This window comes from Passer domesticus, chromosome 19, assembly GCF_036417665.1.
Source record: "Passer domesticus isolate bPasDom1 chromosome 19, bPasDom1.hap1, whole genome shotgun sequence".
Lineage (NCBI taxonomy): Eukaryota > Metazoa > Chordata > Aves > Passeriformes > Passeridae > Passer > Passer domesticus.
This window is the reverse complement of record NC_087492.1, coordinates 6,921,091-6,936,671: the sequence shown is the minus strand read 5'-3', so window position 1 is coordinate 6,936,671 and position 15,581 is coordinate 6,921,091. Positions and strand designations below refer to the sequence as shown.

The window sequence follows — 15,581 nt, the reverse complement described above, 5'->3', positions numbered from 1 at the left end:
TGGCAGCGGCTGTTTAAAAACCTGGTGCCTCATTTGCAGTCTAAACTTGTCTGGTTACAGGCTCCAGCCAGGGGCTATTTATCTCTGTGTGCAGGCTCTGGAGGTGGGCACCATGGGGGAAGGGATAGCTGCTCACCTGTGGCTGGGGGCAAATGCCAGATACAAGATACTGGATTTTCCCAGTGTCTTGTAGGGAACATTTTTTCAGCTGCAGCATCTTGCAGAGATTGTATTGCCCTCGAGGGAAGAGGGTCTCTGCCTTTGCAGAGCCCCACGGGGAGGCCCTGGGCCCCTAGAATATCCCAGGAAGAGACCTGCTTTCAGTGGTACATCAGGGCTGTCTTTGGCTGACTGCACAAACAGTGAAGGTGCAGAGGGGGTGTTGAGAGCTTGCAGGATTTGAGGGTAAAAACTTTAGAAAGACAGTTGTGTCATCTTAAAAATTAAATCCCTTCTTGAGGTGTTTGGTGCAGAGAAGTTGCTTGCCTAATCAGTGAGCTGCAGCAGCCCAGGTTCCTCTGGAGCTGGGAAGGGGACTCTGAGCCAGCAAAAGGGGTCCTGACACTGTTGCCAAATGGGGGATGTACAAGGGTTTTAAACATAGATTCAGCTTCTGTACTGAGGGGGAGCCTTGCTGCTGCCTTCCTTCTTGGGGTGTTACCATTGTGAAACACCCACATCCTTCTACAACTGCAAAAATCTTCCTCCTGCCTCTTCAAGTTCAGGGCCATCCTGGGTGATAAACCAAGGGGATCTGTGGGAAGTGGTGGCAAAGGGAGTGCTTGTGTGTGAATCATAGAATCATGAAGGTTGGAAAAGATTTCTAAGATCATTGAGTCCAACAGTCAACCTCACACTGCCCTGTTCACCACTAACCCATGTCCCCATCTGAGTGATGCCAGAATGAGCAGGATGCACATGGTGAAAGCAGAGATCACTTTCTCACTGCTTACCGTGTGAGTGAAATGTCTTTAAATTATTTATTTCCTATTTTATTTGTGTAACTTCTGCAGCAGAAGTTATTTGTGAACGTGGCAGCAGGCACCAGCTTTGGGGTATTTGGGCTGCACTGCTGAACAGTGAGTTCCCTTCGACCTGGCCCTCGGTTTATTGGGGAGACACATGGACTTCTGCTGTGTGTGGGTGATGCCTGGGGCTCCCGGGGCGCTCCCTGCCCGCGGGGCGCTGCCGGCAGTGCCCGGGGCAAGGCGCAGCCCCGCGGGTTCCGTGTCCTGCGGCAGCGCGGCTCGCCTGGCCCGGGCCGCCTGCCCCGACGGAGCCCCTCCGCAGCGGGGTCTGCCGCCAGGCCTGGCAAGGGTTAACGCCGAAGCCCCACGCCCCCTTTGACGGAGTCGGGCCAACCTCGCCAAATTTGAAAAGGCATCCGGGGCTGAGTGTGCGCCCTGGGAGCATCGAGCCGCGCTGGCCCCGGACCCCCTGCGCGGGCAGCAGCCGCAGCCGCCGGGGCTCGGCTTGCCGAGGGTCGGGGCTTCCCTTTGGCAGCCGGAGCAGCCATCCCCTGTGCCCGGCACCCCTGCCCCGTGCTCCCCGCTCCCGGGGCTCCTCCGTGCCGCGGGATCCCGCCGTGACCCCGGCCGGGGGAGCACGGTGTGGCCCCGCGCCTGCCGTGCGGTGTAAGAGGGAAAAGGGAGGCGGTAGGAAAACCCCGTTCTTGCAAAAATGCAGCTCGCTCTTTTCTTGTCCTGGTGCTGCTGCCTGCACGGATGCGCGCTGGGCACTGGCTTCCTCTATCAATTCCCAGCATCAACCCTGCAGCACAACTACCCCGAGCAGAGCTCCGGCTCGCCGGGCAGCGGCTTCGCCAGTCGCCGGTGAGTAAGACCGGGTCCTCCTCCGGGCGAGGAGGCTGCGCCCCGCCGGTGCCTCGGGGGGACAAACGGGCACGGTAAAGCCGCGGGCACCTCGGAGGGTGCCGGGCCGTGCGGGGCTGGGCTGGACTGCCCGCATCCTCAGCCTACCTGCCCGCAGCAGTGTCCGCCTCCCGGGGCAGGGAGCGGCTGGGGATCGAGGAGCTGAGCTTGGGTAAATGACACCCGCGGAGTCTGCCCCTGCCCGTCGGGGAGGGAAAGGGGCTCTGCCGGGCTGCGCGTCCCTGCGCAGCCGGAGCAGGAAAACCTCCCGAGCCGGGACACCGGGGATGCCGGCAGAGGGAACTGTTATAGCCCTCGGCTGCGAGGAGAAACTTGTTCAGCTCAACAAAGGAAAGCCCTTAATTACAGATCTTTCTTCAAGAGTTGTAACTTCCAAGTAGCTGTTTAAAACCAAACCTCCCACTTTTCTCCTCTCCCCCCACCCCAACCCAATTTCTTAGAAACTTAATATAAATCAGGTTTGATTTACTGTATCTTACTGCTTCAGTAGAGCAAACAATTTAGGCTTCTCCCCCTCCCCTCTGTTTTCTCTGGGTATTTCTCTAGAGGTGAAACAGCTGTTCAGATGAATGAGCTGCACTGTATAAAGCAAGAGAGTGGCTTAACCTGATTCCAGTTGTTCTTGAATTTCACTTTTTTCTTTTTCCCCCCCCGTCATTCCCTTAAGTGGGGACTTGAGATTTAATATTCAGGGCTCGTCCATCCTGTCTCTACCTCTTTTCCTCCTCCCTTGCTAATACCTAGTCTGGGTGAGTTGTGCTGCTGTGGAGGAGGGCTTCTGTTGGCTTACTTGGGCTGGGGTTTGGGCAAAGGCACGGGCTCCGTGGATTTCCGTGCCGGAGGTGCAGGGGCGGCACCAGCCCGGTGCCTTGCACGGGGCTCGCATATGGTGCGGAATTCCCCCGGGGGAGGTGGCTTTGTCCGCTGTGCTGTCAGACAGCCCCGGGGCTGCAGGGGGTGTGATGTTAAACTACAGCAACTGTCAAAGGGTTTGAAACGGCACAAAATTATAGGAGAGTAATGGGATAAACCTATCCCAGCTGGATCTCTTCCAAGGTACCCCCTCCCCAAAGCATGAGCTGCAATGAGAACCACATGTCATTTGTCTTACATATCTATTAGCCTGCAGATCTTTGTTCAGAGCTACCACACTTACATGAGTGTGGACTCTGCTCACCAAAAACCTTCCCCGGCTTGCACAGCTTTCCCATGCCTCAATGGTTTGGATAGCTGATGCTTTGTCAGGGGAATGTGTCTCTCTCCAAGTCTATAAAGTGTTGTGTAAAACCACATAAACCTGATTTAAACAATGATGTTGGAGAAAGCTGGTAGATTTTTTTAGATTTATTTTTTATGTCCAATGGAACTTTGCCCTGGGAGAATCTCCCATTCTAGTTTAATACAGAGGGGGAAGAAAAAAACAGAAGGGAGGAAAAAATCACCAGTGGATGTTATGAAAGAAAAATTCAAGTGCTCAGTCAAATATCACACGTTGAAGCAATCTTTGTATGTTTTAATTTCCCCTTGAGTGGTGAAGTTTTGTTGTTGGCAAATGTCTAACAGCTTCACTTTCTGATGGGAAAATCTGTGTGGGAAAACTTTCCCCAGCCACAGTGTTGGACTTCTGAGGGAAGCCTCCTGCTGGGTGCAGCTTCAGGTTGGGATAGCTGGACTTTTCTGGGTTTAATATGGTCCGTGATAGGAGTGAGGCTTTTTACTCTGAGTTTGACTTTGATCTATAGGGGTGCAAAGCCATTTTTCAAGGTCTGAATCAGACTGGTATAGATGGGTTTTTGTTGTTCATTGTCTCTTTTGCCATTGAAACAGGGAATCTTGGTAGCACCTGAATTATGTGAAGCAACAGCAGCTCCATCACAATGAAGCTTTCTGGCCTCTGCTTTGGAGAGGCTGTGGAGGAGACAAGATGATGGGAAGGAGATTGCTATTAATGGCACTATATGGCCATTCCCACTTTCTCTTCTTCAGCCTTTCGAGTGTGTGCTTTGTCCAGTGTCTTCTGGCAATTTTCTGAGTCAAAAATAAGAAGGGACAGAGCCTTGAAAGCTCCTGCTGCAGCTCCAGGTGTTGATACATTGCAGCACATATTGATGGGATGCTGTACAGTGGACAGGTTTCCTTGATACAGGACACACCATGGTTCTGCAGTTGTCTTTTCCTGTCTTTGATCAACAAGTGATTGAGCTGTTTGGGAATCTACTATCAATTTTCTAAAAATTAACTTGTCATAAGAGTTATATTTCTTCAAGGGGAGAAGTTTCTGGAGTCCTTTGTGCTGATACAGCCCTTGGTGTCTAGACTGCAAGCTGGCTCAGAGATGGGCTCCTGAGGCTCTGAGGACTGCTGACCATGTTTCCTTTCTTGCCAGAAAAATAAGGTCCTGAGCACTGTAAAAACCTTGGGGTGGTGGTGAAGGGAAATTTGGAGGAAAAATTACTGTTATTCACAGTCTTCACAGTGAAGCCATGGAATACTTGTTCTGGAGGGATGATGTATTCTTTGTTTCCCTTGTCTTTTTTTTTTTTTTAAATTTTAATGCATATTCTAGCTCCTGGTTGGCTTCAGTTTACAGGTCTTGGTTATTAGACCACTTGCAGTCTATCTTTGCACGTGCTTGAATTGAACTTCTGCTGTGCAAGTGCTAGTGACTGAAATCCAGGCAGCAGTGTCTGTTGGCATTGTATGGACTGCAACAGCCTTGCAATTTAGCTTGAAATTCCCATTCAGTGCATGCATTTTGAACTTGCTGCTGTCTTAAGGCAATGAATGGGAAGTGGGCCTTACTGGAAGCATAAGAATGGAGGGGCTGCCTGCCAAGGAGAAATCTTCCTCCAAGCTCTGAGAAGCTTTGCTAACTGAGTTAAGGGAAGCTTGTTCCCATGCTGGAAGTAGCTCAGTTGTCAAGGAACACTGCCTCTGTGTTAGTTGTCTTTGGGGTTGGTGTTCTCCCAACTCCTCATTCTATTTTCCCTGTACTTTCTAATTAGTCATGCATTGAGTCCTTGTGAACTTAATTGTGGGAGTCAGAAACTTCTGAGAATAGATGCAGGGCTTAGACTGGAAACCTCTTTGGTGGTGGAGGTGGCTGATAGAAAATCCCAAAACATGAACCCAAAAGCAATGTGGGATGATAATTTTTTTGCTGGGATAATTACAGTACGATCACAAAAGCCCCCTGGGGTGGATGCAAGTCCAGCTGTGGCAGTTAGGCCTTCAAAACACTCTTCAGCCTAAAAACATGTTCCTGTTAATGAGCATTAGAACCATGATGTGACAAATAACAGGACTGTACAAACAGGTACTCTTATCCACATTCTGCTGGTAATTGCACATTTGGTCACAGTAATTCCCAGTGAGTCCTACAGCAGTGATGTTTCTTGAGGATGGATATGGAGAGGAAAGTAATACCTGATAGCTGTAAGTGCAATATTTGGCTTTGACATGGAAGGCTAGGTGGCCTTTAGCCTTTTATGTTGTGACTCAGAGCACAGCCCAGGAGAGTGAGGCCTGGGTTCCAGCTGCTCCTCTACCAATGGTTTACTCCATATCAGGGAGCAAATCACTTTGCCATGGATTCCATGGAATAGTTAAACAGGCCCTGTGAGCTGCTTTGATGTGGGAATGATACTTAAACAAATATCAGCTTTCCAGTACTGCAGCTTGTCTTGCTTCCTTGAGAAACCCAAAGTGTTGGTGCTTGAAATATGTTGTCAATTATTCCTTGAGACTACCAGTTTCCTAACAGATCACTTGGATGTCTGGCTCTCAAGATCAAGATGTCTGGGTGAACCTCTTGTAGGTAGACGTGTTCTGTCCAGAATAACTGCCTGTGTTATGCCTGGCCCTACAGCTACATCTGTGCTGGGCTGGAAATGACCCTTCCCAGCACAACTGCACTGAAATGTAGCAACCTCCAGCCTCTTAGGTGAGGTTTTAGTTCTTTTAAGTAACTGTGAGTCTCTTTATGTGATAGAAGCCTGTTCTTAATATTAAAAGGTCATCTATGAATAAGTATCCCTATTTATGTAGTATGTAAGAATGCTTTCAGAATGTGTATCTGTAGTTTTCCTGATGGATTTTTATTAATTCTCTCTTCACTAGAGACAGATGACTTGAGCCTTATTTCAGCCTCAAATTCTGAACCTCTCGTGACTCTTAAGTGGGTGTGGAATATAAAACTATACATATTGGCCAAATGTGGTTCTCTCTCCTTTTAGTGACAGGATCTTGCTCTCTGAGTCATTCTCTCCATCACCTAATTGTCTGCTCGTTGCCTGAGGTCCTTGGTTTTGCTATGGACTGTGAGGATGTCAAGCAAACAAACTGGGATTTGTGTCACGCTGAGTCCTCTGCTCTAATTCTGCTTTGAAGTGCCCAGCCCAGGTAACCAAGAGGTCAGAAGGTCTTGAGCTCATCACCAGACCCTGGAACTATCTGGTGTTTGTTCCCTGGACTCTGCAGCCATATGATCTTCATCTGGCTGCAACTTTGCAATGCAATTAGCAGTGGAGCCAATGGTAGGCTGAGGGTCTGGTGACACTGGAATGGCTTTGAAATACCAGATGTGATTGTAGCTACTGCAGTAAATTGTATTCCTGTAGGAAATCTACTGTCCTGCCTTTCCAGCTGCTTGTGTGAATAATTTCCCCTTAGGTAGGTTTCATTTACCAGCTCAAGGGGAAAAAACAAAGGGAGCAGAAAGGCAAAACAATGGGTGCCAGTGAACTTGTGCTCCCCTTGGATAAATTAACAAATGTTTCTTTCAATAATCCTTATTTTTTAGTTTTCTCAAAGTTGAGCTTGTTAGGGTGCTAAAGTGCTGGTGGAAATAGGTCAGGTTAGAAATGTCACAGCTTTGCTTGGGGAGTGGTTCTGTGACACTGGCATCAGAGAATATGTACTTACATCTTAGTTCTGTTGGGCTGTGTCTTGATAAAGCGGGAGAAATGAAGAATGACTTTGAGATAACAATTAAGAACTGAAAGCATAGAGTGCTTTATGTTTTCTGGGTCAGAGTAATGGACCCTTTCCTGCATCAGACCTCCAGTATGTCTGGAAATTTTACTGATTTATAAAGCATAGATGCTTTTCCTGTAGGATAATACAAAAAATTGTCCAACTGCATTTCTGAAATATACACAAAGCTCTTGATTCACTTTTAATTAGGCAGATCGAGACAGTGCTTAAATTTACTTCCACTGAGGCATAATGTTTATTTTGAATCTCTGAGCATACAGCCAGCCTGTGCCAACTTAGATATCACAAGGATTCTGTTGAGGGTAACAGCTGCAAATTAGAAAAAGGCAAATGCTACTAATTTGGTTACTGTCCTAAATTTTCCATCTTTTTATATAGCCGAGTAATACTAAATCTCTTGCTTAAAATCTCACTGTAAATATCTACAGTGTAGCACTCATCTGAATTAGAGTCCTTAGTACTGCAGAAACCAGCAAGAGTAGGAACTGTGATCCTGTTCCTGTTCCTTGTTGGTTTTGTTCCTTGTCTCCTTTTGTTTGGAGAAATGGTTGTTTGTTGATGTATCATTTAGTACATGATTTAGGTGCTTTGGCTGCTTTTGACAAGTAATGGTTGCCTCCTCTTGGAATTGAGCAGATGTGTAGGTGAGGAGTGTGCTCAGATGGAAGTTTTGTCTGTAGTGTTTAGGCCTCGCTGTTTGAAAATAGCTGAATCTTTCAGGGATGACCAACAAATAGGAAGCTATTTCAGATTTCAGACTCCTTTTCTGCTTCTAAAGCTGGACAATCATATTTCTGGCAAAGAAAGAAGCCTCTTTTATCTGTCTAGAAATGGCTTTCACCCAGAGGCCCACACAGTGGATGCCTCTAAGACAAAAGTTGAAGGCAGCTTCACAGTGTTTCATGTTTGGAACAGGTCAGCCTCCTCTTCCATATTGATGTAGTTCATCTGGGAAAGAGAATCTGCCACTCAAAATCATAATAGCTGATTTTGAAACTGAGAAGAGTTGCAGTCTGGGAGATTCTCTTATTTAGGACTCTTCCCTTTGCCTTGTGGTTTGCTTTGTGTCTCCTGTCCATCCTCCCAGAGCTGAGTAAGGCTGTTCTTGTCCAGCCACCTGCCTTTGTGCTGAGCAAACAAACCATCTGTCAAAACATTAAAGCTAAACTGAGGTACCCCTGCATAGAAGGGACCAATTCATGTCCAATATTGACATCAGGTTATGTAGTCAGATGTCTTTTTAATAAATTCCACTTTTTCTGCCCCTAGGAACTGGGTGGAAGTGATATTCTCTGCAGCATTTGTGCTGCATACAGGCATGTGTTTGCTCAGGGAATCTCAGAAATGCCAGTGCAGTGAAATCATGAGGCAGGGGAGTATTCCCTGGATGTGGTTGTGTAACCAAGTTAGACTGAGTCTGCAGAGTTAAGAACAGGTCCAGTTCTGTTTCTTCTGGATGTCCCCCCACCTCCTCTGTGTGTGTATGTGCAGTCTGGAGAGGAGGTGTGTTTGTTGGACAAGACTCTTAATTTCCACTTTTTAATGGAATAAAAAGACCAAGGATGTGGATAGTGTGCCTTATAAAGGTAGTGTAGGGCAAGGTGTTTCATGGAAGATGCCTGTTTCATGCAAGGACAGTTTTGGGGGTGGACTGTGAGGAAGGGGGCAGAGCAAATTCCATCACAGGACCTGAGCACTAAGGTTCTTGGTCTTCTGTGTGAGAAATGGGAACAGGATGCCCCTTACCCTGTGCATGTTGGATGATAGAGCTGTTTAGGACTAAGAAAAGGCAGCTGCATAGGTGCTAAATGAGCTAAACACTCCTTTTGCCCTGTTGGGATGACCTCGTGAGATGGAGCTGCTCAGTTAAGGCACTACACAAAAACTTCTCCTTCTTGATTTGTGCCCGGGGTCAATCAAATCTCCTTTTCCCCTCCAGGACTTTGCTTAGTTGTTCAGGAGCGTGGTGCTGGGAGCTCCCAGCTTGGTTGGAGCTGCTGCTCCTGGGGAAGGGCAGGGGCAGAGGGGCTGGTGGCTGGATGAGATAACGTCTCCACGCTGGGCTCCCGTTGGCCCGCGGTGGCGGTGCTTGCTGGGGTGTGGTAGCCCCGAACGGAAGGGCAGACATTTCTTTTCTGCTGTGTGCTGCTTAGCCCTTATTAAACTCAGATGTTTCTAACCCCTTCCTCCAGGCTCTCATTATTGCTGTAAACACAGCAGAGCACAGGGAGCTTTTTCAAATCCTCGTTTGAGGCAGCAATGGGTGACAGCTCTCCCCGCATGAATTTAACACTTCAACCCGAGGGAGATTCTGCCTGTGTCTTCCCTAAAGAAAAAGACTTTTTCGTCTGATGCCACTTCTCTTGTGCCTGCCTCGGGTTGCTTGGCTTCCTGGCTTTCTTCTTGCCTGATTCTGTCTTGTGCTTCCCCAGAACCTGTCTGGTTTCTGCAACCCTGCTCAATATTGGCTGTCTGGCTGCTTGTCTCATCACTGTATCCCGTTCAAATGTTGAGTTTGCATTTTCAGTGGCAATGAAAGCAATACCAGCTAAAATAAGCTTTCTCTTGCTGTACTAGGATGAGTCAAAAAGGCTGTCCTGGAAGAAACACCTAGATCTGCCTGTCAGCAGGTCTGGATCTCAGTTGTACCTGTTCCAGATTTACTGTGTGCCTCCAACAGAAAATTACATTTCAGCTTTCTGTGGAGGGAGAAAGAGAGGAGAGACTGCCATGGTAACAGGATCTTAGATGCTTCCTACCTATGAACCACAACTTCACCCAGCATGAGCTACTGTACCCCTGTGGGGGAACTTAGGAATCCTTGGTATCTCTGAATATAACCCACTAACTTTGAGGTAAATCCAGGCTATTTATAACCTTCTTGTATGCAGTTCTCCAAGGACTATATCCATTGCAAATCTACTTAGGAGTCTCAAATATCTGTCCATTTAATATAATTCTACTTTGAGCTGAGAAATTCTTGGCCCATTTGAGATATCAGAGCTGCTTTGTGCACAGTACTGGCTTGGTAAAAGCTGTGCTCCTGCAAGATCTCTGACAGTCTCTGTCAGATCATCTGTGTGACTTTTCTTGTGACATTTGTGTCTTGCTCTAGTCTCTTGTAAATTGAGAGCTCTTGAAAGAGAGCTAGACAGAACCAGGCTATGGCAGATGTTAGAAAGGTCATTGCCACTCTGAGGCTGTATTTAGTCACTGGTGCTGTTTCCTTTTGGAAATTTAGGCTATCCTAAAACACTTAAAGATGAGCTACCTTGTTGCAAGATTCACAAAATCAGGTCCCTTGAGTCTATGGCTTTAAATTGCCTTCAAAAATTAAATTGCCCTTCAAAAGTTTCTGGCATGTGGGGAGGTACAGAGAGCTTTTCTCAATCATGATTCTACATCTCCAAGAAAACACTGATTTAATTAGTGGTCACTGCAGATTTGAGGTGAACTTTTAATGCAGCTTTTAATAAACTTAGAGCTAGAATGGCAGTGCCCCTGAGAACTGAGCTGTCAGCTTGTGTCTGTCAGTGGCACCAGCAGTACAGGACAGAGAAAATCTGATATGCTTAAGCTTCAGTATTTCAACATGGCAAACCCTGCTAACCTAAACACTGAGGGGGGAGCTGCATTCTTTGCTATGCCTAATCTCTGTATTTTGTTAAACATGCATTCCTGCCAGAACTTTATTGGACAGAACAATAGTGACCAGCTGGGCAAGTGACCCTGGCTTTTCTGGTCGGCAGAGGAATTCAGCATCTGAGAAGTTCAGATTCTCATGTGCAGCTTAAAGTGATCTGGATTTAGTTGCTTTTAATTATTAGCTGGCTGATTCATAAGGCTTTGTTTTCCACCCTCTTTCCCAAGACAAAGACTGTTTCCTTAAATGCTCAATATATATTCTATAGAGTAGCACAGAGTCTGGGAACTGAGACTTGCAAGTTCTCTCTCTCTTTTCTTTCCCCTAAATAAAATGGGAATAGCAATACTTCCCTTCATGTAAAGGAAGGCTCTGGGGAGTATTTCAGGAGGGTGTGGTTGTATCTTAGAGGGAAAGCTACAAAATCCAAAGCACTGTATATGAATTTATGCTGAAGTTTATAATAAATCTATGAATGATAATACTTGGCTCTTGTATAAACTTCCACTCTTACAGAATAGAGGTCATTGTGCTCCCTGTTTACTGCACCTCTCCGAGTCTGAATGACTGAAATTGGTCTTAGGGAGTAAGGGAGCTCTGCAGAGAGGGATTAGTTTGGAGGGGATGCTGAGGGGTGCCAGAGGGAGGTGCTGAGCAGGGCAGGCTGGACTGACCAGTAGCAGAGGGCTGAGTGATGGCACAGGCTGAGGGGCTTTCCTGTCCCCAGGGCAGTTTTGGGAGCCTGGTGTGGGACATACCTTTAGAAGCAGCACTGCTTTGTGCTCAGGGCACAAATGCGTGTGTGACCCAAGAGCACCAGCCTTGGAGCAAAGGCAGCTCTGGGCTGTGGTGCTGCAAACTTCCCCTGTTCCCATCTGAAGTACAGCAGAGAGCAAAAAGGCAAATTGGCTTTGTAGGATGTTACAGTGCTTGGCTTAATGCTGCTGTAAATCAGCATAACCTGCAGCAAAAGCTACAGCCTCCCTGCAGTGTATTTCAGGATACAGCACCGAGCCAAAGGGTTTAAACTATCACACAGTAAAATGCTGTCTCTGGGGCGGCTGTTACTGGAAGTCACTAATGTATATCACAAATGATACAAAAATTTTGGATTACAGAGTGGTAGGAATTCTTCGGCTGTCGGCCTGCGGATAAGCTTTGAATGAGTGTGCATTGCAAGCAGAAATAATAGGATCTCATATTGCCAAGCACTAGAAAAATACTTGAGGCCTGATACTGTAATTAAAAGTCTGCTAAAACCCTTGCAAGACCTCTGCAACCAAACCCATTGTAAATTTATTTCAAGAACCGCAGCAACATACTAATTTTCTTGGGTAATGTCCTTTGAAACAATCAAGCTCTCTAATTATGTCTGTCAGGTCTTGCCAAGTGGTTCTTGGCGTCTGAACTAGAAGGTTTTCAAAGTAGCTTCTGCAAATGACTGTGGAATTTTGCTGAAGGTAAACTTTCAGCTCCCAGGTACCATCTGGAGAAGTTGCTGCATAAGTTTTAGGAAGCTTAGGGTGAAGCTGTGTATCTGTACAGTGGCTGGGAAGAAGGAGGAGAAAAGTGGGAATATGGAAATTATAGGAATCATCCCAGCTTCTCTCTTGAATTGAATGCAGTTAGAAATGGGTTGCTTTGTGTTGGGCATTTCAACTGGGTCCTGGCTGAGCCTGGGAGTCATCTTGTGCTGCCAGTGTCTGGGTGATGGATGGGATCTCAGCATCCCTGTGGAAGCAAGGTTGGCTTTGCAGGGCACACTCCATGTGTGGGGATAGTTTGGGGTTTTATTTTGTTGTTATTTGGTTGGATTTTTTAACCAACCAGCCAAAAAATGCCACCACAAAGACCAGCACCAAACCCCACACAAGCATTTGACTGGAATCCCACACTTCCCATGGGCTTGTGGCTCAAGTGTTGCCAGTAACAGCTGGGTAGGTGAGCAGGCTGTTCCCATGGACATACCTCCAGCAAGGGGAACCAGTTCAAGAGTTGTTCTGTCACTCTGTGCTCTGAGGTTCTACCAGCCTTTTTGATTTGTGATGTTCATAATTTAATGTGATGTTCAGCACTGCAGTGTTCATATATCCCTCTATACCTGCTTAGAAATGGCTCAAGTGAGTGCTGTAGCAATGGCAGCTGCTGGCTTTGCTTCCAGGATGGCTCAGTCTAGCACTTTGCTAAGACAATGCAAAGAAAAATTTCTCCAGACTGTAGGGAAAGGTGTACAGGAAAACTCTCATGTATGTTTGCATGTAGGAGGAAAAACCACAAACAAGTTTGAGCTGTTGTGTGTGAAGGATGTTTGTGTACATACTTAGTGCAATAATAAACACAGATTGTTGCTGTGTGTCACTCACAGGTTTGGTGGTTTGCCCTCAGCCAGTAAAACAACAGTGAGATGTTCCCAAACTATGTAAAAGGTACCAGAAATACAGAATAACTCTCACCCATTGATAAAATTCAGGTCATAACTGCTTGTTTTAATCAAACTTTTATCTTGCATGCTATTTGTGTCACTCTTCATTCTCTGATGGAAGAAATGTGTTTAAATAGGACAGGAAGGAAAAAAGTTCATCTCTCTTTCTTTAATAGTTTTGCCTTGAATTTGCCCCAAGCTTTTGTCAGTACTGTGTGTTTAATGTATTTAATGTCAGCCACTCCTTTGCTCACACAGACAGAGACCCTCTCACCAGTAACTCCAGGCATTCCCATTCCCAGCAGAAGGATGAGGGATGCCTGTGAAACCTGTGCTTTAGGAGTTTGGTTCACTGTGGGCAACAGGTTGCATTTTCACCAATTTGTGGTTAAAATGCTTTATGTTGTGGAGTTTTCCACTTTGCCATGGTGGAGCAGTTAGGTTGCCCTGTCCTTTTGCATTGGCAGGCAACTTCTAATGTAAACCACCACCAAAGAAACCCTGCAAACCCCCATCTAGTGGAGTTTGCTGTACAATTCTGCACAGAACAGGGCAGGAATTTTTCTGACCAAATGCCTGTATCTCCTTCAGACCTCCTGCTGTCCCCTCTCTTGCTCAGTGCTGCTTTCTCCCCATCCGGTTTCCCACGTGTCTCCTCGGGAATGTTTCAAGGCAGTGTTATCATTCCTAAGGAATCTACTGTGCATGCACAGGCTATGGAGGTTTTTTTTTTTTTCAGCTGTTATTACTTGGCCAAATCAAACCCATTTTCCACCTGGATACTGAAATGTAGATCTCCTCCCTTCCAAACAGAGGCTTCCAAAGCACTGAGGCACTAAAGCAGTTTCGTAGATTGCTCAAGAATTTTTTAATAATAGAGAAAGGTGTTAGTGTTTCCGTTCACAAGAGAAAGGCTTTCTTTTTTTAAGCTCTTTTTATTTCTAATGAACAAACTGGGTTGCAGCAGGGTTTAAAAGGAGAATACAAATAATTGTTCTTGGCTAGAAATGAAGTATGGTGACTGCTTCCAGAATCAGTGAAAGCTTAGGAAGCTGTGTTAAAAGCAGAACAAACCTTTTACATTGAAAATAATTAGAGCACTTAGTTCCTTGCAGTCTCTTTACAGTCTGTCTGTAGGCAGTTATCAAAGTGCAGTGGGTTCTGTGTGATTAAAACACACCATCTTCTGAAGAGTGAGTTTAGAACTTGGTGAGGCAGCACTGGGTGCTCACTAGCAGGGGTTTGGGACTTCTGTGTGCAAAGAGCTGGACAACAGCAAACCCTGTGGGGTTATTTTTTATGACATTGGATGGATGCAGTCAGGAGACTGAGTGGGAGTCTGGAGGAAGGTGAAAAGGAGGCTGCTGGTACAACAGATTGTTGTGCCTGGAACTGCCTCATCCCAGCCATGCTGTGGTTGCAAGGAGGTTTCAATGAGGCCTCCACTTAGTGCGGAGGAGGCTCTTTGGAAAGGCTGCTCATTGGCAACCAGGAGGTGTTTTAGAGCAATTCACTTCATTTACATGGGCACTGGGAAGGACTGGCTTGAGAGGGAGACAAGGAAGAGAAAGATATGATAAACTAACACCCATGGATGTGAACATGTGTTTGTAAAGGCTATTGCTATGCTGACAGTGGTTTCTAAGAGTTTTAGCCTGTCCAAGTTGGCATTTATTGACCTTAGAGCTATTGATGCATCCTCCTGCCTTAGTTCAGCTTCTGATCCTGCTCTCAATATGCCCTTGGATCAAAACTGGCTGTTGTAAAGGGCAAACTCAGCTCTCTGATGACAGGACAGATCTCAGTTCTGATGTTCCTACTTCCCTACACATGGAACTCCCATGGGTGTGACTGGAACAATAGGATTATTTTCCAAATTATTTTTTATTGTGGTAACGCCCAGGACAGCCTTGTGCCAGACATGGCAGACGTGGAATAAAAAGTTTTCAATTTAAATAGCAAATTAACACACAGGCTTTGGGGTTTGTTTTTCAGGCTGATTAACACTTTGAATACCCAGGCAGAAAAGTTTTCCAAGGCTTTGTTTTCACTGAACTGGGTCTTATGTGGCTCATGCTGGGAATCTTTGAGCTGGGCTGGGGGTAACAGCCTGATTTATCTACTGCACACAGCACAGACTGGTGTTCAGATGGGCTGGCACATTGGTAGAGAAGTTACTGCAGAAAAGTGCTTTGCTCTTGAGGTGCTGATGTGTCCATGGGGTACAGCTGTCCCCAAAAGAATCTTCCTGGAGTCTTGTGTCAGGCCTGGTGCAAATGCTGGCTCACAGGTACCTGAGCTTCAGCTGCCTCACTGCACACAAGTGGCTAATGTGAGACATCTAAAAGGAAGAAGAGAAATTGTTCCTCTCAAAGCAAAATAAGAAGATGGATTTGTCTAGACTGGCCTATTGTTTCTAATCACCTCCTCCAGCAGAGGAAACATTAGAAAACTGTAGGGTTTTCTTGCACTTGAGGAAAGGCTGTTCCCTTGGTGGTTTCAGTGGGGTTGTTGTCCTGTCTGGCTCTTTTCAGCCACCTGAACCAGGAGTGCTGTGCAGCTGAGCCTGCACTCCTGCTGCAGCTTCACCCTGGAAGAGGTGCCTTTGGTCCAAGGAATCCTGTTCCCA

The 15,581-nt window shown here is 46.4% G+C and overlaps 1 protein-coding gene across 4 annotated transcripts in view; it reads left to right on the top strand.

Moving 5' to 3' along the window:
• The first annotated feature begins 1,405 nt into the window (after nucleotides 1-1,405).
• Nucleotides 1,406-15,581, top strand: part of COL26A1 (collagen type XXVI alpha 1 chain) — a 169,322-nt gene continuing 155,146 nt past the window's right edge. For all 4 annotated transcript variants that reach the window (XM_064394324.1, XM_064394326.1, XM_064394325.1 and 1 more), the window contains exon 1: nucleotides 1,406-1,832. In XM_064394324.1, the coding sequence (XP_064250394.1) occupies nucleotides 1,681-1,832 (152 nt within the window). In that variant the 5' untranslated portion in view covers nucleotides 1,406-1,680. The remainder of the gene's footprint in view (nucleotides 1,833-15,581) is intronic.